The 25,545-nt window shown below is 35.0% G+C and overlaps 2 protein-coding genes and 1 long non-coding RNA gene across 3 annotated transcripts in view; 2 read left to right on the top strand and 1 right to left on the bottom strand.

Moving 5' to 3' along the window:
* The window catches only part of AGBL3 (ATP/GTP binding protein like 3), a 37,150-nt gene extending 18,669 nt beyond the window's left edge, over positions 1-18,481 (top strand). The window contains exons 7-21 of the mRNA XM_032220932.1: positions 615-777; positions 1,599-1,725; positions 2,684-2,784; positions 2,870-2,961; positions 3,134-3,182; positions 5,242-5,340; positions 6,255-6,323; positions 7,734-7,844; positions 9,578-9,671; positions 12,740-12,811; positions 13,666-13,839; positions 15,529-15,559; positions 16,511-16,722; positions 17,289-17,538; positions 18,044-18,481. Of these exons, the coding sequence (XP_032076823.1) occupies positions 615-777; positions 1,599-1,725; positions 2,684-2,784; positions 2,870-2,961; positions 3,134-3,182; positions 5,242-5,340; positions 6,255-6,323; positions 7,734-7,844; positions 9,578-9,671; positions 12,740-12,811; positions 13,666-13,839; positions 15,529-15,559; positions 16,511-16,722; positions 17,289-17,538; positions 18,044-18,275 (1,876 nt within the window). The 3' untranslated portion in view covers positions 18,276-18,481. The remainder of the gene's footprint in view (positions 1-614; positions 778-1,598; positions 1,726-2,683; positions 2,785-2,869; positions 2,962-3,133; positions 3,183-5,241; positions 5,341-6,254; positions 6,324-7,733; positions 7,845-9,577; positions 9,672-12,739; positions 12,812-13,665; positions 13,840-15,528; positions 15,560-16,510; positions 16,723-17,288; positions 17,539-18,043) is intronic.
* Positions 18,482-18,573: 92 nt separating this feature from the next.
* LOC116511117 lies at positions 18,574-21,962 on the bottom strand. The gene is made up of 3 exons (XR_004255720.1): positions 21,913-21,962; positions 20,125-20,357; positions 18,574-19,323 (listed from the first exon to the last, which is right to left on the bottom strand). It is a non-coding gene; the product is annotated as an uncharacterized LOC116511117 (long non-coding RNA).
* Positions 21,699-25,272, top strand: TMEM140 (transmembrane protein 140). Its single transcript, XM_032220933.1, is given in 2 exon segments — positions 21,699-22,111; positions 23,734-25,272. Coding segments are annotated over 2 exon segments (636 nt in total). The 5' UTR covers positions 21,699-22,093; the 3' UTR covers positions 24,352-25,272.
* The last annotated feature ends 273 nt before the right edge of the window (positions 25,273-25,545 follow it).

Below are 25,545 nucleotides of genomic sequence, written 5' to 3' on the forward strand. Positions count from 1 at the left end.
ATTTTTTTGTAATTTACATGTGGAATGAAAAGACCAATTTCTGGAAGAGAAGAAAAGAATAGGTATTATATATAACAATAAAAGTCATACACTGAGCTTTAATTAAGTTATATAAAATGATGAAGCCCATACATATGATTTAATTTTAAAATATTAACCTGCTATGGAGACAGCATTTTAATATTGTATATTTAATATTTCCAAAAATTAAGGGAAATGTGACGAGATGAAGTTGAATCTCCAGTATATACAATGAAAAAGCTTCTGTTGAAACTGGATCATTACTTGTGGTTGTCATGCCTACATATAATGGGTAACTTAAAAGCTAAACTATCTTAAAATGATGCCTACAATCAGTGGTGGATTAAGGCTCATTGGTGCCCTAAGTACTTACAAATCTTGGTGCCCTTTTGTACATACTGTACAAATCTTCATTGGTTTCTTTTTTCTTTCTCAACTTTGTGGTGCCCCCTTGAGCCTGGTGCCTTAAGCACGTGCTTAGTCTGCTTAATGGTTAATACACCACTGCCTACAAATTCCTAGTGTAACCCAATCAGAGTATCCAAGTTTCAATAACCAAAGCTCTCATCATGTGATTTTGTCTCTTGTAACAGAATAATGGAAGAACGAAATGTTCTTCTATATTGTGACCTTCATGGTCATAGCAGGAAAGAAAATGTCTTCATGTATGGCTGTGAAAAAAAAGAACAAGATGAAAGGGCATGCGTACTCCAGCGCATTTTTCCTTTCCTCATGAGCAAAAATTGTCCAGATAAAGTAAGCCAACTTTTAATATTATATCTCAGATTATTAATCAAATCCCTTTGCATTTTAGTTTAATATTATACTGTAATGATCGTAAACTCAGAATCAGTCTGTCCCTCAATCTAATAAATATTTTAAACGTAGATTTCAGATATATCATGTTAACTATTAATTCTATTAAGATATAAATGCATAACTCTTTTCATGTTTGGGACAATACTCATTCTTTGATTGTACTGTACTGGGCGGTAGTAGGATAAGGAGAAAAATGTATTTAAAATTTAATAAATTAAACACTGTAATTGTATATTCCAGGTATTTAATAACTTTTCTTTATAGTACCAACTTTTGAACAAATATGTTCAACATGTGAACAATTTGCCCAAACCTTTGAGCAGAACTTTAGGTTGTGCATCTCTATACTAACGACAGCTTCATAAATCTACCTCTAGAAGTTTGATCAGATTTTACAGTGGGATTTTTAGTTCATATAAAACAATAACTTCTGCAGCTGCACACTATTTTCTCCCATATCTTAAAAGCATTTTATTTTGACTATGCTCTGCTGTTCACATTATTTTTATGCATTACTCCAGTTTTTTCTATAGGAGCAGAATGTTACATTATACACTTCCCTTTTTCTTTCAGAAATGATGTGAATTATGCAAAGGAATGACATGAACTGATAGCTTGATAATATAGCTTGTATATTGAAGGGAGAGGATTATCTGAGGAGGTTGTTTTAAATCATGTCTGCGTATCTGCTCTGTAATGAGTAATTTGTCTCTTTAGCAGGAATTCCTAAACTTTATTTCATTTCTTATCCTATTAAGTTCTCATTCCAAGATTGCAATTTTAAAATGCAGAAAGGCAAAGAAGGAACAGGTCGAGTAGTTGTGTGGAAAATGGGCGTCAACAACAGCTATACCTTGGAAGTAACCTTCTGTGGCTCTAAACTGGGTAAAGGAAGTAATATTACTCCAGAATTAATAATTAATGTATTCAATAGCAGCTCTTGCATTGGAGAGATAATTGCTAAATAAAGATAAGATAATCAATTCCTGGTGTCCAAATGGACATGTTCTCTCTTGGCAAACCATGAAAGTCGTGTTGCCTTCTTTGAATATTTTTTTCCTTAAATTGCCAGTCTAGCCTGCCAAGTACTAAGCAGATCAAACCATCCTCAAAATTGGCTAGGTTGAAAATAGATGTTTACAAAAGTGTCTTAGAATTTTATTTAACTAAAGAAAAAATAGTTATGAATATCAATTATCACAGATGAGCAATTATGTTTCAATTACTACAGTGTGCTACTTTTAGCCCTATGAGTGAAATGGGAAAGCTAGCAGTTCCTAACAAAATTCTTAATTGCCAGAAGGTTTGGAGTAGAGTCAAGAAGTAACCATTGTGCAAAATGAACAAAGTAAAGACACTTTAAAATATAGCTAATTCTTCAACTATAGTTTCAGCACTTTGTACAGATTGTACAAATTCAACCAAGATCCATCAATGATTTATAAAATGTATAAGAATATTTTCATAATTTTTTTATTTGATAAATTTGTAAAACAGTAGCCAGAATTCAGTTTTCTTATGTTCTCCAGAGCAGGGATGCTTAAAAGCCTGGAAATAGCAATGGACCGGCCCGCGGTACCTCTGGCAGCCAAAATGGGGCACGCCCCATTTTCAGCCTGGACAGTCTCCTGCAGCATTCCGCTGGCCAAAACGTGCATCTTGTTTTGGCCAGCAGGAGGCGTCTGTCCCATCTCCCTCCCCTCCTCCTGATTGGCCCGTGGAGAAGAACTACAATACTGATCCAGCCCTCGAAGAAATCCAGTTTGACACCCCTGCTCCAGAGTATATAAAATTATTGCTGGACAATTCTTTTTTCCAATATGGTTTCCCTTTTGTATTATAGGAAATAGAAATGCTACCCACTTCAGTGCTAAAGATTTGGAGTCCATTGGATACAATTTCTGTGATTCATTATTGGCATTTTGTACTGAAAAGAAGAGCAAGGTAATACAGAGGAACATTTTTTTCCCTACAGAACTGAATAATAATAGGCACTGACTTTCACTGCTGACTCTGTGATCTCTCCTAGTACAATGAATGCCTGAAAGAATTGGAGGAACTAGTAAAACAGGATGATCCAGCTGCCTCTCTCAATGATATAGGAGACAGAGGAGATTCTAGGTAAATGGATTGTTTCTCCAAAAATATTTCTAATCGTATTAAAAAATGAAATCATTAGCTATGATATGTTTCCCAGTTCTGTTATCTGATAAGGTAATTAAGTATTGTTATAAGAGTATCTTATTGTTCACAATCCTGTAAATCAAAATAACATACTTGTTTTCTTTTGCAGTTCAGACAGTTCGGACTCTAATGAGTTTACTGATAAAACAGAAGGCCAGGTATAGTAAAATTATCATTCAACTATTTACATCACTTTTATACTTGAAATGTATTTTCTTGGCATTTAATATAGAGATAAACAAAATTGTTGGGATATATCAAACATTATCATCTCCCCTCATTTAATTTAGAAACAATGTCAAAATAAAGTATATGAGACAAAGTGTGTGTTAAAAGTAATTTCAAACATTTATATACCTCCTACATGCCTAGGATTGAAGCTGAAGGATATCAGTGATTTTATTTGCCTTGTTTGATTATTAGCTATTGGCTAAAAGATTAAGAATTCTATGGTATCATGCTTTTTTTTACAAAATAATGTAAGGGAAAGCAATACTTAAGATAAATTGTTGCATGATAAACTATTGCATTGACCTAATTTGACAAAAAAAATTATGTTCAACCATAATCTGACACTAAATTCAATAAACCAGAGGATGCAAGTTACCCAATCCAGACTAAGAGAAGTCTTTTGATCTTCACAAAAGCCACAGATGATAATTCCCATTCTTCTAAGATGGAAGTAGCCATAACTGAATAAATTACCTTTTTAAAAGATCTTTAAAATGAAGGGACCTTTTAAAGGTCTGAACTTGGAAAGCCATAAAGAACAATAGGGTCTGAAAAGATCCATTAGTGAAATGCAGCTTCCATATTGTCTCTTTGGCCTGGTAGAATAATAGAGTTGGAAGGGACTTGCTGCTCAAGCAGGAACCCTAACCATTTCAGACCAATATTTGTCCAATCTCTTCTTAAAAAATATTATGCAGGAAATTAGATAAATCATTTATGGCAGACAGTCTCTCTGAGCAAGTTACAAGTAGCTAATTTACTGTACATTAGACTTTACTCCAGTTACCTTGCTATCCAGCAACAACTTTATCTTTTGAAAGGCACTGCTATCATTGCAATTGAGCGACTGAGAGGAAGAAGTATCTGCTGCAGGCCAATAATAATTGTTATTATCCTATATTATGTATCCATTTCATGTTAGTTGCAAACAGGCCAGAATGCAAATTTCGTATGAGGAAAGTAGCCACAGAAGCCAAGAAAAAGAGATTCCCAAGTGCCAGTGAAAATGATTTTATTAAAGCTGAATGCAAATCAGAAATATAATCCTTTCTCAAGGATACTCTAAAAACATAAGTGTCGCCAGAAGGAATAGGCATTCTGTTAATTAATGAGTAAATGAAAACAAAGTTCACTTTGTACTTTAAAGAGGAAAGATATATCAAGCTCTGGGTCTATGTACATAGTTATATATTGATAGACACGCTTGGGAAGGAACAGAAGTCAATAACAAGCAAGCTCTATCTTAATGAGTGTTGCAAAGAAAGAGCAGGTCTCATCACAAGTGACTGCAGCACGCAGAGGGAGCCAATGAAGCAGGCAAAACAGAATCTCTCCCAACTGTAGTAATAAAATCAGAAAAGTTGGGTGAAAAGCAATGGAAAACCCATAAAAGTAGTCATTAGTGACAGAAGCAGCACTAAATAAATTAGTAGATTCTGGCTCCTTTTCCTGCCTTAAATCAACTTGTGCTAGTGCTCTTTTAAAAGTGCATTTGACTGATTAGAAAGCATAATTTCAGTCATTTGCAAGATGACACTACAGTAATCAGATGTCCAATTTCTTCTAGGAGCAAAACCAAAATACCCAATACCCTGGAGGCAGGTGCCAAAAACCAAAGCAAAAGAGGGCATACCTCAAGTCTAAAGCAGTCATTAGAAACCAGGCAGATCCCAACTCTTGGTCATATCAGCCACCTATAAAAAATGGGTTGGGAAAAGAGTGAAAACACTATATTGAGTTGCTTCAATTATGGGTGGATATGAGAGCATTGGAAAAAGTTACCCAGGCATATCAGAATAATTATAACAATTTGGAAATTGTGGGAGTTGACAGAGATGTGTCATATTTCTTATAACATTTGTATTTGCCTTTAAATATTTTGGAGATAGGGATGGTATAGTTTAATAATTAAAATAGACTTAAGTAAATATTCTACTATCTTTATCTTGTTAAGCTTAACTAATTTAATTTTCTCTTTCTTGGCAGACAAAATCAAAGAAAAAATATTTGAAAGTAAAGAAGGAAAGAAGCTTTGTTTTGGAATCCTCAGGAAGAAGATATTCTAAACATTTACATGAACCAGTGGTAGATTATAATTATTGTATAGTAACTATTCAGTACAGTTTGTTGAGTCTTACAGATGTTCACTACATACCAGTTATGCTATTTCCTTTTGGGATAAGAAATGTTAGGTGGAATAGAAGTAAGAAATAATAAGGCAAAAAAAGAAGTCTTGAAATAAGGAAAAGTAAAGAAAAAGTGCAGAACATTGTTTACTATCACTATCAAAGCACTGTTGCTTCCACTATATCTGTTTTTTTTTCATAAATGTATTCTTTAAATTTCTTATGTCCCTCAATTCAACCATGGCTTTTAGTCTTTTTAAAATTTTTATTATTATTATTTCCCTACATAATGTAGATATTCTCATTTCTGTATTATATTTAAAAAGGGAAAGAAATTGGAAGAATAAACAATATTTGCTGTAGTTTAGAAAGAACCAGAGGTGGTATTCAGCAGGTTCTGACCAGTTCTGGAGAACCAGTAGAGGAAATTGGTGATTTTACAGTATCCTTCCCCTGCCACACTCTCAGAACCGGTAGTAAAAAAATTTGAATCCCACCACTGGAAAGAACTATAAGATTAGTTCAGACTATTTATTAGCCCAGTAAATGAACCATTTCATAAAGATGTATTAGTGCTGTTGCTGGGATTACGTTTTTTCATTTCGTCTACAAAATTCTCCATCATAATATCAGGAGGTGTTCTAATCAAGGGCAATTTATCTCACAGAACATTTAAAAAACATACTTATAAATTTAAATACAATATTTTCCTATTATGGGATACACAGTAATTCAGAAAGATTGTATTCTGAATGTTTTGTTCTTCTGTGGAAATAGAATTAGAAAGGAAACATAGAGTCTTGAAAATCTGGAAATAGTTCTATAATATCTTGAGTGATCGTTCCTTGCAGTGATAATTTTTTTCTTATTTAGAATGAATCCAAAAAACCAGAAGACCTTTCTCACAGAGTTTCCAAGACTCAAGAACAAATAATTAAAAATGTAAATATTTTATTGTATCATTAAATTCCAATATAAAGCTCAGTAATCTTGTACAATAATTCTACAGAAAATAATAATTGACATAGGAAATATTATGTTTGGAATAAGTCATCCTAGCCAATCACATTTGTTTATTTTATTTTGTTGCACATTTCTGTCCATGCATAACAATATCAAATGAAAACATCTTAATTTCATTGATTTTTTTCTGAAATATTTTCAACTGTCCTTCAATAGTTAGACCAATGAGAAATATAACTGATAATTTATCCAACCATAATTTTTACAGCATGATCGTAATGAGGTAACCTTGATATAATTTTAAAACTGCCTGAGTAATTTTCTACAAGTCATTAATGTAGAAATGAACGATTTCTGAATAAGTTAATTACTGTTAGGAGAAATGCTGTGTATAACTGTTGCTACAAGTAATATTTTTATAATTATAAAATATAGATACTTTATTCCAGCTAAAGACATTACAGAATGTTTTTATTTATTTATTTAATTAGTTAGTTTGTCAAACATGTGCGAGTTAACAGGTATAAGTATAAACGTGGACATTAACACAGGAAATGGGTGTGAATAAATGGGGACAATAGGACAGGGATGGTAGACATGCTTTTGTGCTTATGTACGCCCCCTTACAGACCTCTTAAGAAAGGGGTGAGGTCCACGCTAGACAGTTTAAATTATGGGGGGTTTGAGGATGTAACAACAGAGTCGAGTCGTGTATTCCAGGCATTGACCACTCTGCTGCTGAAGTCATATTTTCTGCAATCGAGTTTGGAGCGGTTTATCATGTATCTACTGTTTGCCTATGTATGATTGCGCTTGAAGCTGAAGTAATCATTGACAGGGATGACATTATAGCAGACTAGCCTTCCTCAGTGGGTGCTTTCCAGCTGTGTTTGATTGTAACTTCATAGTTCCTAACAAATATGGCATGTACGGTAAGTACAATTTATAGAAGTTGTAGTCTCTATTTCTAGAGACATTGGTTTTAAGTCTTGACAGTCAATTGCCTCAAAAGCAAGATTCTCACAGAAGTCTCTTTAATCAGATTTATTGAAGCAGAAAAGGGATTAGGTTACAGAAATCTCAACACATGGATTGTTTTCATTTTCAGGATTCATTTTATTTCCCAGCCTTCTAAGGCAGAAATCTCAGTCTCTTAACTATGGCCTCTAAGTGAACTGGAAAAAAGGCATTAAAAAATGTAAGAGAAGAATATCCAGGTGTCCAAAAGGGAATCTGTTTGAGGCACTGAACATAACATTACATCCAGATTGAATTTTGTCAGTGATTTGTGAAGTAATTTTTTTTTACCTCAAGCTTTCTTTCTGTTATTGGTACATGTTTAGTTCTGTACATTAAGTATATTTGTTACCCATTTATTTTTCTCCACAGGCCCAGGTTTTTCAAAAATTAAAACTGATGGAATTACAAAACATTGAAAGAGAAAAATATGAAATTACCAAGAATGTAGAGAGTTTTTCTAGAACAACAAATGCAAAAAAGGTTTGGCTGTCATCTTAGTAGAATAAATTTTGCAACATAAATAAGAGAATGTTGACTTCTTTTTTCTATATACTTTTAAATCTTATTGCTTACACTGTTGCCATTTGCAAATATTATATTCATGCAGTGCATCATTTAAGTTATTGCTGATGCTTAAATATATGTTTAAATTACTGAAATGGAATTATATTGTAGAACCAATTCTGCATTTCCCATTTCTTGCTTTTCCCATTCCTGATGTCATCATAAATGCTATAGGAAGAGTGTGTGTGTGTGTGTGTGTGTGTGTGTGTGTGTGTGTGTGAATGTTGCATTGTTTCTGTTAATTGGAATAGTACCATTATTGTTCCTCTCTACAAAGATAAAAATAGCAAAATTAAATGCAAAAACTAGGGGGTCACATTGGTATGTTTGGGAATGCTGAAAGCTTGGGATAACCATATAAGGAATGGTTAAATGACTTAAATGGGATTGGTTGTCGATTTGAATATATATGTATGTGGCTGATGGCTAACAGTCTGAATCATTTGCAGTGAATATTGATTATATGGTTCTGAAAATTAATGTACCAAATTAGTGGATTTAACAGCAATTGCAAGTTATACATAGTGAAAAGCAGAGCAATAATATGAATATTGGTGACTTTATAGAATTTCACTAATATGTAAACTAAAGTTGAGGAACTAAGTGGAGAACTGTAAAGATGTGCAAACACTGGTAGAAGACATCGCTACAATAGTATATAGGCTATTGCAAGGAAATATAATATGTGACTAGCATATAAGCAGTTGTGTGTTTTATTGCAAGAATGTTGTCCATGATATTGTAAAAGAAGGTGACATTTTTATGTTTAAGAATATACTTCTGCCTGTTTTGTTACACAAAATAAAAGCTGGTTATACCGGGAAGAAAAGTAAATTGAATGCATTGGAAATGGAGTATTTAACATGTAGGTATGGAAAACAAGAAGAGATGAGTTCAAGAAAGATGCGAGCTAAGTGAATTAATGTGGATCTCGTTCAAAAATGACCTGTGTGCAAAAAATGTGTTCAGGTGATTTGATCATATACCAACCATGTATGTCAATCAAATTGCAAAACACACACACACACACACACATATACACACACACACACACACAAGTGACTTTGTAAACTAGACTTAGTGTATAGTGTTGGTGTAAACTAGATTTGGCTTTTTTTTCCCTTTGCTCATGCATCCTGGTCTTTTGCCTTAATATTTCCTACTCCTTTTCTATTCTTTTCTATTATTGTTCTTCATTCCAAAAGAGCATGGTATGTGCATGTGCATGTATTAAGGTTAGTTTTTATAATTTTGTGGAATAACTCAATTATGTCTGATTAGAAATAAAATAGATGTGTTTATGCTTTAAAATGTTGACTTTACGTGCAGAGAGAATATTTCATCTATAAGCATTCCATTCTTTAAACCAGTCTTCCTCAGCCTGGTACCCTTCTAATACGTTAGCCTTCACTTTCTCACATTCTCTTAATTTAGACTACAGCATCTACCTACATAATTCATTGGAATTATGGCCAGACATAATGAGGAAAGATGCAGCAGTATTTAGCATACCCAGACTACTTATAGTCTGTGCCATAAAACTATTTATCACAGATTTTAATTAGTCTTTACATACAAAGAAAGAAATTAGGGAGTTCAGTAATGTGGAAGAATAATAATCATGCATTTGTCTCTGTTTTCTCTAATAGTCAAAGACTTTAGCAGGGGTTCATGAATTGTTTAAAGAAACTAGTTCCATTTTAAAAAGTAAACCAGATCAAATGGCTTTTCCCTCTAAAAAAGGTAAGAACATTTTTATCAGCTTGTACATTTTGTTAGTTACATGGTACATTATAAATAGGGTATGTTCTACATTTTATATAATCTTCCCAGTCCTGTATAATGTCCTTATAACTTCCATGGTCTATTTTAGCCGTGAAGTAGCTGGTACCTGCACTAGTGACCAACTTAAAATGTATTAAAGATTAGATTAGAGTGACTTAGGTTAGATGACTGGAGTAGAAGTGTGAGGAATAAAATAAATTGCATACATACAATAATTATGGTTTGAGGGAAGGAGTTCCACTGGTAGTTACAACTTAATCTGAATGAATGGGTGAGTATAAGTCAAGCATATTAAAAATAACACCTATAATAAAGTAAACTGTTTACTCATTTTATGACATTAAACATTACAATATTAAAAATTCAAAATACACAGCCAGGAATTGTTAAATGCCAGTTTAAAAAGATAATTTTTAAATCTTTTTAGAGCCTGATCTTGTTTGCAGATTTAATGATACTGTGAGAGGATGGAGGAAAAAATTTTTTGGTGATAAGATATCTGTAAAGAGATTTGATCATGTGCTCTAACACTATACTTGCATTGTACAATTTAAAAAAAATAGTATAGAGGGAACTGGTCTTTCATTCCCTTTGGACATTTCACTCTCACTTCCCATCCAGCATAATTGCAGGCAAGGATTAAGGAAGAACTGGAATTTATTCTCAGATTAGATTGTTTCTTTTAGAGTCCGAACAAAGACTTCTTGTATTTTATATTGTTCACTTAGTATATCTATTGGGCATTTTCTGTGTTCCCAATTCTGTATTTTAATAGGAAATTAAGTGTAGAAACTTTATGTAAAAAAAATACGATTCTTCCAACCTGCCATATAATTTCTGATAAACTCATGGTGCATATAGACATGCTAGACATTCTGGATACATTCCAGTTCTACAAAACACTAGTTGAGCATGTCTTGAGGTCTGTAATTTCATTTATTCTTTAGTGAACCTTAATGTGTGTATGTATGTGTCTACCACTTTCTTGAACTTTTTATATTTGATAAAAAAGACTCTCTTTCAGAAAAATCTACTACAAGAAAACATTTTTAAAGTTAGCATTAGGGTTATTTCTGGTCTCATAGATATTTATACAATAATACAATAGCAGAGTTGGAAGGGACCTTGGAGGTCTTCTAGTCCAACCCCCTGCCTAGGCAGGAAACCCTATACCATTTCAGATAGATGGCTATCCAACATCTTCTTAAAGACTTGCAGTGTTGGGGCATTCACAACTTCTGGAGGGAAGCTGTTCCACTGATTAATTGTTCTGTCAGGAAATTTCTCCTCAGTTCTAAGTTGCTTCTCTCCTTGATTAGTTTCCACCCATTGCTTCTTGTTCTACCCTCAGGTGCCTTGGAAAATAGTTTGACTCCCTCTTCTTTGTGGCAACCCCTGAAATATTGGAACACTGCTATCATGTCTCCCCAGTCCTTCTTTCTCTTAAACTAGACATACCAAGTTCCTGCAACCGTTCTTCATATGTTTTAGCCTCCAGTCCCCTAATCATCTTTGTTGCTCTTCTCTGCACTCTTTCTAGAGTCTCCACATCTTTTCTACATCATGGCGACCAGAACTGAATGCAGTATTCCAAGTGTGGCCTTACCAAGGCATTATAAAGTGGTATTAACACTTCACGTGATCTTGATTCTATCCCTCTGTTTATGTAGCCTAGAACTGTGTTGGCTTTTTTTGGCAGCTGCTGCACACTGCTGGCTCATATTTAAATGGTTGTCCACTAGGACTCCAAGATCCCTCTCACAGTTACTACTATTGAGGAAGGTACCACCTATACTGTACCTGTGCATTTCGTTTTTCTTGCCTAAATGTAGAACCTTACTCTTTTACCAAAGTGTATGCATTTTAGAGAGTTAGAATGTAACCTTGAATCTAAAATTCTGTTAAGTCACAAAATCTATCATATGTTTTAGGCTAATCAGTTACCTGTCTTAGATTATTATACCTTAATTTAATAATTGTAAATATGAATACAAATTGCACTGTCACACCAGTCCCTACTTTTCCTCTTATCACTATATCATGACTAATTTTCAAATTAGTCGATTGTCTTTGCATTCAAATATGGAAATTATTATTACAAAATCTTTAAACTGTAATTTAACATTCTGGATTATTCCAGATCTGGTAAACATAGTTTCCTGGTGTACACATAGTGGTATAAATGCAATATTTTATATTATTATGTTACAGTACAGTACTGTATACATCTATACCGTATACTTTGAGATGAGAATGGGAAGGAGCAATGCCAGGATAGAAGGAAAACACATAAGCCTATTGCTTGTGTTAATTTATTTATTGAAATAAGAATTTTTTTTCTTAGGGTATACTAATTAATATTAATTCCATGAAGTTATATAAAAACTATTCCAAATATCTCTGTTTATCTCATGGAAATCAAAGCAAAATAGACATACTTTTAAACAAACTTTTCTGGAGTTTATATTTTGTGTGCATCATCATCATCTGATAAATTTATATGAAGCCCAACTCTGCGCCATTACCAAATTTTATCGTACCTTAAAAGCTAACAGATAAACAAATGTCTTATCAGATACAGTAAATCTTAATAAACTATGGTGTAATTCAGACACATGAAGTTATGTTTGAGCGAGTGTAAACTGGGAAAGGTTGAGGATACTTATTGATTGCTGCACATAAACAACACAGCAAGATAAACATTATCATACAATAAAGGACGTATCCATTGGTCTCTGTCTATAAGCATTAGTCACCTTTGCCAGTGAACAAGATGGCTCATTTTGTTCATTTATCTGTTTTATTGATACAGATAAAAGCAACAGCCATAGGCTTCTATGGTGATGAGGAAAGAAATGAAATGTGTGCAATGACATCCCAACCCAAACTTTGTGAATCATTTTTCCTCCAATATTAGGATACAAGTACAAGAGATAGGATGGCATTTTTTATCATCATGAATGTCTATGGCCACAATAAATCCATTACTGTTATTGCCTTTTATATCTTCAATTTCTTTTTCTCAGATGCTATACCGAATGTGCCAAGTAAATATACTCTTCAGTATCTGAGTCATTATTTCCCTGAGCAAGGATTAAGTGAGTAATTCATATATAAGTACAATTAAGATAGAAATGCATGTGTAAACAGTTTATTTACAGGCAGCGCAGTATAGTGAAATTATGTCTATGTCAAGCTGTTTCAACAGTGCTTATTCCCAGGTCTAGTCACCGTTTGCAAAAATAAATTCTTTAATTCTGCATCTTATTACAGTGGAAGTGGACTATGCTTCTTGATTTCCTTAGGCAAATTAAGAATTAGATTCCATTGTGACAAATTAATACTATAGAAAAACTACTGAAGAGTAAATATTGTTACAGAAACATAAACAGTAAACATACATAAAAAGTTCAAATGAAATCTAACCCTTAAAATGCTGACAGCTAAAATGTCCCTAACAGTCTTTTGGGTAAAAATTATCTTGTCTGAGGTTGGAAGTGGAATGTGGTGTGAAAGAGGTGAAAGTGTTAAGTGTTTGATACTATTTTTATGGCCAAAGACAGGCTTATAAAATCAAGTTGACGTTTGCCATAATTCTTTTTGCGATTTTGCGATTCTTGGTAAAATAATTACACTTCCAGCTTTTATGATTATGGAAAACTAAAAACAAAATATGATTATAGTAGTGTTTTACAAAATAAATTCATTAATGTGATTTTTCATTTTTCTTAATTTCCAAGCTTAGTTATATATGTCAGTTCACTTAATTGTATAAAAATGTGCACACATTCTGCCTTTTGTAGTTTATATGATTGTATATACAGTACGAGAGAGAAAATCTAGGCACTTAAGAGCTAGATAGGTTCCTTAACAATATTTGATACTGTCAACTTTTATCATGTCAAGATTGTATTACAGTACTATGTCTGGGTTTGGTCTTTTATACAAACAGATTTGGGATGGGACCTAACCCACCCTTTTAAGCACGTTGTTTCCCAGAGACTTTTCCTACCTCCCACTGCCCATAACCAAATGTGCAATACACCAAGGAAAAATAGTGCACTTCTGGGTTGCCGACTTCCTAGAGTGGAAAATGTGAAGAAGGAAGTAAGCATCCATCAAAAAAGTTAAGTATTGTAGCACAATATTATGAGATGGAGGAGGGGGTGGGGGAGGCAATGCATAATAAGTGATCAACCATGCAGATATAGTAAATATATAGTAATTCCTTTCATATACAAATCTGATGGTAGTTATAGACAGTTTTAGAAGCCTTCTGTAACCTGACACCCTTCAGTTGTGTTAGGACAGGGGTATCAAACTGGCGGCCTGCAGGCCGGATGCGTCATGCGCAGCCCATGCCCACCCCAGCTCTGTGAAGGGAAAAAAGTCACAATACATCACTTGATGGCAACGTGACACTGCAACTTTGACACCCGTGTGTTAATGCTATGACTCTGTTTACTGGTTCTCAGGACACCCAAAAGGAAGACCAAGTCATTTTACTCAGAATGATGTAGATATTAGAAAAAATGTAGATATTAGAAACTATCAAACATCCTAGAGATGCTTAGAAATTTTCGCATTTTTATCTAGACCAGGGGTGTCAAACTCAAGGCCCGGTTGCCAGATCCGGCCCACAGAGTGCTTAGATCTGGCCTGCAGAGCCAGTCTGAAAACAGCAAAGGACCAGCCTGCAGTGCTTCTGCTAGTAAAAATTGAGCTTGGGGGGGGGAGGGGCTGCGTGTATTCACTAGCAGGAAAGGAGAAAGGGAGAGAGGAGAGAAAAAAAAAGGAAAAATGGGAAGAGAGCAAGGAAGGAAAAAGAAGGAAAGAGGGGAAGGAAGAAGAAAAGAAGGAAGAGGGAATAAAAAAGAAGAGGAAGGAAGGAGATTATAATGAGAATGAGGGTCTCAGGGAAGTCCTGCCTTAGCACTTGGTCACCATAGGTGTCCCCAATATGAGTTCTGTGTCATGCCCACCATGGCCATGCCAACATGGCCACGCCATACGCTCCCCCCTTGGCCCTCCAAGGTCAAACACAAACCTTATGCAGCCTTCAATGAAATCAAGTTTGACACCCCTGATCTAGACAACTATCCAATAAAGTGTGCTAAGTTACAACTTGTCCAACTCCTAGTGTAGAGTTTAATGACTAGATAGGGTTTTGAATTTCATCGTATTTCATCAAATATAAGAGGCTTAACAGCAAAACCATTGCCAGTTGTTAATATCTGGCAATCGTTAGGGTTGGAGTTACACCATACAAAAATAAAAGGTTATCCTTTCTTGAATATTACATACTTATATCATTGTAGAATAGTTAAATATACAAGACCTCAAAAACAAATGTGCTTAATTGCTTGAGTTCTTCAACAATAATCTAAAATATCATAGCAATAATTTTGATGTTCACAATTTTTATGAGTTGTTTTTTCATAAATTCTATATTTTTATATAATCATAGTTGGAAGAAACTATTTAGGCCGTCCAATTTTGTTTTGTTATAAATCATTACTAAAATCAAATTGCTTTTTTTAATGATAGCAGCTAACATTTTGTGTTAAAAGTTGATTATTTAAAATAAGAGGCCATCCCATCTGCATAATTTGAAGTGTCCAAATAAACAAACAAAAATAGAATTATTTTCTTGTACAAAAACTACATTAGTAATTGAAAATATTAATGTGGTTCTCTAATGTGGAAGAGAATAATGATTTTCATTCTTAACATAAGAAAGGATTGAAATCCATGTAGTAAATAAGGACCATTATTTTTAATTATATCATATGCCGTCTTTGTATCTTATTTGTAGCATCACTCATACAAGTGGACAGTCACCCAAGGTAGGAAAATATACTGTATTTGTTATTAGCGATTTCTGAAATCCTATTAAACCTTGGGAAAAATCTCACAGAATTTAATTTAATTTAATATGGATCAGTCAGGTATATAAGAGTGGACATGTGCTTTATAAAATTATTTTCTTTAGTCTTTATTTTAGTTAATATCATTCTCTCTTACAATAAATTTTACATTGCATGTTTAGATGCCAGTACTATTTAGTGGATTTATTTATTTTAATCAAAAAAATTCACTCTAATTAACTGAGCAATATTTTTTAAATAAGTAATTATTAAAGAAAATCTGCCAAGGGTAAAACATTGTTCTAATTTCTTCTTTTTCATATTGAAGGTTGGAATGCTCTCTTCTGGGAGAAAGCTTGCATGACGCTTACATATAATCTAGAGAGAGAGAACACTTCTTATTTTAGAAATGATATTTTATTAGTTCAGATAAAACCAGTAGGTTATTCAGAAGTCATAATTTCATATTTTAAATGGATTGTAGCCCAAGTGGTAATATCTAGATTTTAATTTATTCAGCATTTTAATATGTTTTATGATTCTGCCACGATAATACGTTTTCTAATTCTAACCTGAAAAATACTGAATGCTATGAAGTCATTTTAGTGTTTATCTATACTTTAAGAATCCACTTATTTAAAGTGAATTATGGAAAATTTGCTTATAAAAAATAGAAAAGAAACATTTGCCAAGAATTCCTGGAAGATCAGAAGTCAAAATTTTTCAACATCAAAATTTTCATATCCAAATATAGCATAAATGTAAGCATAAGTACTATTTCACAAAATGGTTGAGTTGACTGTACTGTATATTTCAGAAGCCGAAACATTTTTGAAGTGTATCTTTTTTGTATAGCATCTAAAAATTGGTTCATTTTGCATGTTATTTTCTTTTGAGTTTTGAGATGCTTAATTTTACTTTGTGTTTCAGCTCTTTATATCTGTCTCAGCCAGAAGAAGAAAATCACTCTGAAGGGGGCTGTGTCACGCTACAGTTGGAAGAAAAAGAACTACAAAATATTGCTCTAGCTCAAGAAATCCATTTAAATGCTCCATATAACAAACCTGTAGTCTGGAGATTAGAAAAGTATCAAACTGGAAAGACCAATAGTTGCAGAGAGAAGACATCTCCAGGAATCAAAGGTTATTTCTCATATTGGAAATTAAATCTTTATCAATTACAAGGGGTTTTATATTCTCATCAAAATTTCTAAAATATATTGGCTAGTTACTTGTATATTAAAAAGGGATGGACCTTACAGTCTTTCAAGTCTCAATGAGCAACTTGTTACATAAAATATTTTAGTCGATTCATTATCTTTCTTAGGAAAAGGAACACTAACTTTAACGTAAGGATTTCTTTTTAATTGATGAAGAATATTTTGATAGATTAATCAACTATGACATAAAGGCCAATTTGAAATAGATTTTTTCCTAATTGAGTATAAGAAGATATACACTCACATGACTACAAGATCTGAAAGAAGGATACTACAGGGTGGAAGATTATTTTTCTTCTGTAGAATAGGTTAATGTGAATTTATTAATATATCACAGAAAAAAATTCATGTAAAAGGGGTTAGGACTGAATTGTTGAATTTTAGGTTAAATTGATCTTTGGAAAGATTGTCTCAAATTTACTAGCACCTCCCGCCCCCATCATTGGAATCGGCGTTCAGGTAAGTACCAACATTCGTTTTTCATCACAGGTTTCCTCGAGGCACAAAAAAGTATTTTACCTGGAAGCAAAGAGAAAGTAAAGGAATTGTCACCAGCAAGGAATGCTAAAACTAACAAAATTGGTGGAGGGAACTGTGAAGGTGGTCTTAAACTGAACAGGTCTTCCATTAATCAAGATTTACTGCTCTCCCTTCCTTTGATGTCTGAGGAAAAATACAGTCAACCCACTGAAAAATATTTGAGGAGTGAACGACATCTAAAATCCTTGGGCCGACACCGGTAAGTAAAATGTAGTAGTATCCTGACTTTTAATGCTTCCATCCAAAATTGTTTTGTGATTCCTGTTTTTAATGAGAAAAGCAAGTTTGTGTAACAATGGGTAAAAATAGATTCAAACAGAAAATTTAGCAAAACTCTACAATTCCAGATCAGAAAACATTTCACTGAAGCAAGTTTCAATTAAATTATTTTGCAAATAATATAAATAAGTATTCTGAATTCACTGAATAAAGAATATGGCCACAGCAAGTCAGGAAGAAAAATATATACTTCTAAGTATTTAGCCTTATAGATAAGATTTTGTACTTTTTCAAAATAAGCAGCTTCCATTCATCCATGTTTTACATCCTGAACTCTGATTCTTTAAAAAAAAAAAAAACATGGTCTCTGTTGTTGTGGGCAGCCTGGATAACAAGCATGTTATGAACCATATATACTGTATAAGTTGCAAAATAATTTTAAAGTATTGCTCTTTAAAATTACTTCGTTTTGCTTATTTGTGCAGACCACGCCTGGCTACTTTACTGACTACAAAAGGGTCCAACAAAACAATTTTAGTGAAACATTCTGAAGAGGATGAAACATCCAGCCCTCTACTACAAAGCAGGCCAAAAATGCCACCAAGAAACCTGCTTTGCCAGAGTGAAAACAAATTTTTTCCTAAGAGATGTAAAAGTGACAGACCTTCAGTGCAAGATCTTCCAAACACAACTGAGAGGATTTCTTTTCATGCGTAACACGAGATGCCGTTTCTTTTGTACCGTTTCAGACGACCCAGCAGTGATATCATCTGAGCATACTGCTTTACCTCTTTAGACATCATATTGGGAAGATGTTGCATGCAGAGCAGTTGCACTTTCATAAGATTGAAATATTGAATACAAACTAGCTGTCATCTGGGAGGAAGGTGGCTGTGAATAATATAAAGAAAACTAAAATATGATCTGACTTATTTATTTATTTTTATTGTTAGCCAATTGCCCAGGGAAGCAAGTTGAATCATTTCATTTCTAAATATAACATTTCAAGAAAATGATCTAGGAAAAAATGAGATGGGAATTGGGATTCTCAGTGCTGAATCATATTAAATATAAAATTTTCATTCCATAAGGAATCTAAGAGGGAAAAAATATAAACTTGAATGGTTTCTCTTTGGGGTTTGTCTTAAGAATGCATTAGAAGAAGTAAGGTCACTTTTCCAATTTGGAACTGCTGTCATTAACTCCCTGTTTCTTATGAAGAGGCAAAATATACATTGCTGTATATAAATGTCTTGGACAATCCTTATAATTAGCTATTTTCCATTTCCAATGAACTCCAGCTTAATAATGTCAAATCTACAAATAGCTGCCATGTGACCAATTTTGTATTGGACGGCACCAGTTTTTGCTGATCTGCTGTAATTTCCAAGTATCAATAATTATGTGTACCTGCCAGCTGATGGAGCCAGTGAACCAAAATCCCATCCATGAAAACTTATGTTTTAGCACATATAGTTGCTTTTAAACCATGCTCTTATTTTTTGTCACTTGCTAAGGCAATGCTGATGATAATGTTATCCATTCAGTCAAGTCCGACCCTTGGCGATTCTATGGGCCAGATCTCTCCAGATCGTCCAATCTTGCACTACTTTCTTGCGTTGTTCTATGCTGTGGTTGGTATCCTGTTCAGTGGTATCCAAGCACTATGTTATTTGGTGCTTTGATTTTCTTTTTACTGCTAAATCTTCCAAACATAATTGTTATCACCAATGAACATGTTAAGGCATTGCTTTTGCAGAATTACCTAGAATTAGAAATAAATGGAAATTCCAGTCAGCATTTGATTAAACTTCTAATAGCCAACCAAAGGCTTCTGAATAGCCAAGATCCTCCTAAAGTAGGGGCAGGTTATTAATTTTTCTAAGGAGCTACATGGGAAAATGGGACTGTGGTGAAGGGCCACCCACCTCCATATCCTGTCACATGGCACTGCCCCACCCCTATCCCCAAAGTCTGTCCTAGAGTGTTCATGCACAATTAAGTTCAACAATGGATTTTGGAATTTTCAATGAAAATAATATGACTATTAGTTAGCCCCATTCCTTCCTATTGATCCTTACTAGGATCATTAACTTTTTGTTAATTTTCACTTGAATTCCTCCTCTCTTCCCATTGGAGCATTAGTGATTTTTTTCTTTCTCTTTTAAAAAAAATACATACTTCTACGTTACTATAAAAAAAAGATGAAAAAATAATCAATAAAAGAGACTTGAATGAGGAGCAGCAGTTAAGATAGTCGATATTTGAAACATTTCATCACTTATGTGCTGCTGGAGTGGTTCAACAGATGCCCATAGACTAGAATAGTTTTAAAATACAAAAATTTGAAATATCAGTAAAAATTGAAGTATTTTTGTCTGAACAGGATGCTTTTCAGATTTTTTTAGTTAAGATAGGAGGGAAAATCAAAATTAAATGAATCCCATTTCCATTTCTATTCCCACACACAACAGGAAAGTGAACTTGCTCATTTTCAGATATAAAAGTATAAAGAACACCAAAATTTCATCTTAGCAGGTGCTTCTATGCTGGGTAGACATTATACCTGTAACAAGAAAGGAATCCTTGCTTATCGACTTATTCAGAGGCTGTTCATAGTTATGCACAGTGCTGAAAAAGATTTACGACCAGTTGTCAAAGTTCTCCCCATGGTCACATGATCACCATTTGCAATCTTCACAGCAGGCTTTGTAAAAGCGAAGTCAGTGGGGAAGCCAGCAGAAAAATACAAGTTGTAGTCCAGTGACATGCTTAACAGCGGCAGCTGCAACTAGTGTCCTATAATCATAATCACGTGATATTTCATTCTATGATCGTGTCACTTAGCCAAGGAATTGCCAGATCGAGTTGTAAATGAGGACTAGCTGTATATATTACATTAGGCTGCAAGAATGGATCACTTTTAGATTTTAGTAAGTTTTTTTGGATCTTATGTGAAAGGATCCTGAACAATAAGATAGCAATGAAATATTCACCAATGAAAGCATTAAAAAAATCTTGTTAGTTCAACTTAAGAAAAACCCTGATAAGAAGCCAAGCAACAAAATCCTAACCTACAAAAACAGAAAATAGGAAGGAAGCCTACAATTACAACAGTTATAATAATAACTGCCTAGAAACAATGTACCTTATGCCTTGCATTACATTTTTGTAGATGTGCCCGAAGCCACACTATTTCATAAAGGTCTCTGCTCTCTTACTATTGGTGTTTGGAGACAGGTGCTTGTTCTGCTTCTAAGAGGAAATCTTTTAAGAAGTGCAATGTGTTAGGAGCGATTGCGCAACGCATCCCAATCTCTACCACCTCTCCTGGAAAGTGTCATCAGCCCAGGAATACTGGAGTGCCTTAGTTAGCAGGGCCATTTTAAAAAGACTGTGTTTCTCGATTTCAACAACTAAGATGCATGAACTTCAACTTCATACAGACTGAGGAATATTGGGAGTTGAAGCTCGCACTTCTTAAAATCACTGAGGTGGAGAAGCATTGGCCAAGACCTCTGCCTAACAACAAATGACTTCTGCTGTCTTCTGCAGGGCCACCGAGAGGATTAAGTGCTGGAACAAGACTAATATGGGCCCCCAAAATGCAATGTGCACGCACCCTTGCACATGCACACCCCCACCCCACCCCCGTGCATGCACGTGTGACACCCCCCCCCAATGTGGCCCCTGCATGCTGTGGGGGATGAGGCATGTGCTGGGGGGGGGTGTATCACTGCTTTGCCAAAAATCCATGAGGTCATTGTTTCAACCTCTGTCAATATCTGCAGTTATTAAGTGAATCACATGGTCGTTAAGTAAATCCTCCTTTTCCCCTTCGTGGGCCACCTTTGAGCTCCATGGGCTCCAGAACAATGTACTCGGTTGCAACCCCCCTTTCCTCAGGCCTGCCTCTCTGTATTTACAAAAAACGCTTATAACAGACCAGCTCTGAAATTTGGAGTCGTTGGCTCTTCTGCGTTTTGCAAAAGCCAGGAATGACGAAACAAAAGCGCCTAAAACAACCGGACATTTCTGCTTTGTCACCTAGCTTTCGCCCTCTAATGGTTAGAGCAGAGGTCTTAAAACTTGGCAACTTGAAGTCATGTGGACTTCAACTCCCAGAATTCTCCAGCCAGCTATACTGGCTGGAGAATTCTGGGAGTTGAAGTCCACAAGTCTTCTAATACTCTATTAGAGTATTCTATAATTCTGTAAGTCTTACAGAGGCGTGCCAACACTGTGAGGTAAATATTTAAAAAGCGTGTAAACAACAAAATGTCAGAGTGTTTCTGAAAGATGACTGGATTCTGTGGGGAGATGCACGAAAGCAGCCACGGGACAACAGACTCACCGGCCTCACCCACTGATAGGAAAGCACCCGACTGCGGAGAAACATAAAAACGAAACCGAAAGGGAAATCTGCTGACGTTAACACGTGATCCGAAAAATAAAAACAAACCAAGCAGTAAACAAGAGTGAAAGTGAGTGAGCCCGACCTCTAAGGAGGATCGATTCCCAGCTGTGGGACTTTAATGCCTTTTGATTCGCCGGCAAGTATTTTAACCTTTTTACTTTAATTATTAAATTACTACTACTCCTAGCTACTAGTTTAAGCGTTCACAAGGCGTATGGCCATTGTAATGCGGAATTCGAGAGAGGCAAGATGACTCTAATTCTTCTCGGTTATTTTGCAAATAGTCTTGCATATTTGGCAGCCCCCTGCCTCCGACGCCTCCCGATTAGGGCAAGAGAACGGAGGCCCTGCGGGTTTTCCAATTGAATTGGCTTCAACGGCGGGCACCCTAAACTAAAGCAAAGCGGTCTGGACGCCCCTTTCCCTTCCTTCTCGTACTAAGTCAGAAGATTTCGAACGAGGTCTTTCACCCAGCCTTCCTAATACTCCGCGGATGGGATGGATTGCGCGTTGCCTGCGATTCTAAATATGTTCATCAGACTTTCCAAACAGTAGATTTGTTTTTCTCTTAATGCCTATGACTAAAGTTGCCTTTTTAAGGCAAACTTAATTCACCCATACATCTTATCCACAACCCAAAGGGCATTCTTTGCCTACTGGATTTAAAGGAAAAGGGTGTAATGTTGTATTACAGGGTGTAAATATTGTACATATGCTTATTTTACTTTGCAAAGGAAGCATGTTTAGTCAATATCCAAATATAAGAGCCATAGAAGAAAGCCAATGATTGTTATGATTTGCTTCAGCTGCTCCTGGTGTAAGGGGCATATTGCCTATGAAACTGGAGGTAATATATAACTAAATATTGCTAGAACTATTATCTAGGAACTTGTATAATTACCACTTTAAAACATTTTCATACTGTCAGCAATAAGTATTGTAGTGAATTCCATTTTTTTCCAGGCATCTTCTGAGAAAGCATCTTTTGTTGTTGTGAATTTTCTACTGTTTATTATTACAATCTTCATAATGTGCCAGACTTGTTTCCTTAATCCCCAGCATATCAACTGACTACAGACTATGATGGTTAAAATTCAAAATAGGAATATGAGTAACATCAGTTTAGGTTATTTGTAATATCAGATTATGAAATATGAGGGGGAATACCTATTTGTTTTTCCTTAACATGCATAATTTTATAACACTGTTCCTTTTCTGTTTTTACTGTTCCTCCCCTTTAAAAAAATTATCTCCAACAGGCTAATATTTACCAGGTTTGGAAAAGGAATTGAAAAAAAAAGACTCCAACATTACATTTGAAATCTTCTGATAACATAATTAACCTATTTAACTTGGTCTTTGAAAGATCTGTTGGAAGCATGTACAAGCAAATTAAAAGCATTCAAGTTCATTCCATTTCTACAGTATGAAATTCTTTTTTATCATTTACAAATTACAATTTGTAATAACTTTTGGAAGTCTCAATAGCTGCATCCAAACATTTCCAGGAGTGTGAATTATCTTGTGTATGATATATATTTACCAACTGTAGATTGTAAACCATCGCATATGGCTTGATATTGTGTGAACTAGGCAAATTGTAATTTTTTAAAAAACACTGTTGATAGTAGAAACATGGTTAGAATAAGGTTGTTATAACATTGTATAGAACTGGTCCCTAAGACAGTTGGGAAGTATGTGACAAAGTGGAGATATAGTTCCTAGAAGCCAACCTGACTGTTTATTTTCTTCTGCTAGGTATTCAGGTGAAAAATGCAGCTGAAGATCCAAGAAACCATTGTTGAATTCATTAAAGGGTTCAGAGAGACAATCTACAGTTCCTTCCTTTTGTACCTGAGTCATTTCTCCCTTGCCATTGGTTATAATGCTTTGCTATTTTATGCCCTTGTCTGGGAAGCTGGGAATATCGTCAACCTTCCCACCAAAAGAATTGGCTTCTACAATTTCTGTTTGGGGAATCAGGCGGCACAACTGGACTGCCTCATGATCGAAGAAATAGAGAAGCTGGGAATCAGCAAGGTTGCACTGGTGCTATCAAGATTCTGTGTATACATCAGCCCGGTTTTGTGTCTCTTCAGTACCAATACAATCATGCAGCAGGCCCTGTGTTTCAAAGACAGAGATGGGTGGAAACTGACTCAGATTCTTTTGTCTATTAGCAGTGTGAGTTTGCCTGTTGGTCTCCTTTTGTTTATCTTTCCCAGTCAGAAATGGATTACAGTCTCTGAACTCAGTGAGGGATTTGCAGCCCTAGTTGGAGCTTACATTTTACTTCTCCTCCACCTGCTCATAATTACCCTCTATCTTGCAAAGTACAAAGACACTCTTCATAAGAGACCTTTCACTGCTGTCTAGAGCCTTCCATAAGTTTTTGTTCAATTGACACATTGAACTGCAAAATAGACTACAAGAATTGGCCATGCAACACCATCCTCTGTTTGTTTATGGTTCAATGAACTGTGTGTGAATCTAGAAAACTGAGTTCAATAAATCTTAGTTGGATAACTTCTGTGACAAATGTGAGGCAGCATCTGAATGTAACACGCATACTGTAATGAGTTAAATGGCGGAATCAGTGCAAAAGCACCTTCCAAGGTCTGAATATGTTGAATTCAGAGAATGTTTTCCAACGTAAGTGAACTGGAAGGGAGGTAACACTCTTAACACATACACTTAATGCATAGCTTCCCCTGTTTCAAAGGCTGGAAGATCAACTAAAGCTCTCTCAAGAGGAACCACACTTAGATTTAAGAATGTATGAAGTTTGAGGAAAGGATTAAGGTAAAAAGGAGTAAAGCATTTGAAGAGTCATAAAATCCTCCCACAAATGGTTTTAGTCTCTTCTATTTTTGGAGCACAGTGCTTGCCATAGGAAGCATGGTATGGCCTGTAAACTGAGAGAGGGAGGGAGGGAGGGAGGGAGGGGGAGAGAGAGAGAGAGAGAGAGAGAGAATTTCCATTGCTGAAAAGGATTGTTAGTTGAAATCCTAGCACATAACAGAAGACATATTCAGTTTCCACAAATATTATAGGTATATCTCAATATTTTGTTATTGTGCAAATAAAATGGTTGTAAAATTATCTACAAACCAATGCACTGCCGTTAATCCTAAAATGGGAAGTTTTGCTTTCTCCAGCGTTCTAATTGCATATGAACAATGCTATTAATTAAAACTAAATTGCTTGTATTTTTATGTTAGTATATGGGAAGCCCATCAATCAACTTTCTGATGGAAACCAAGTAATTTGTAAAGTAAATAAAACGATTTCAATTAATAGATGTGTCAGAGTTGCATTTGTAAATAGCAATAGCTCTTAGACTTATATACCACTCCACAGTGCTTTACAGCCATCTCTAAGTGGTTTACAGAGTCAGCATATTGCCCCCAACAATCTGGATCCTCATTTTACGGACCTTATAAGGATGGAAGGTTGGGTCAACCTTGAGCCTGGTGAGATTTGAACTGCCAAATTGCAGGAAGCCAGCAGTCGGCAGAAGTAGCCTGCAGTACTGCATTCAAACCACTGTGCCACTGCTGCAGCATGTCA

Source organism: Thamnophis elegans, chromosome 7, assembly GCF_009769535.1.
Source record: "Thamnophis elegans isolate rThaEle1 chromosome 7, rThaEle1.pri, whole genome shotgun sequence".
NCBI lineage: Eukaryota > Metazoa > Chordata > Lepidosauria > Squamata > Colubridae > Thamnophis > Thamnophis elegans.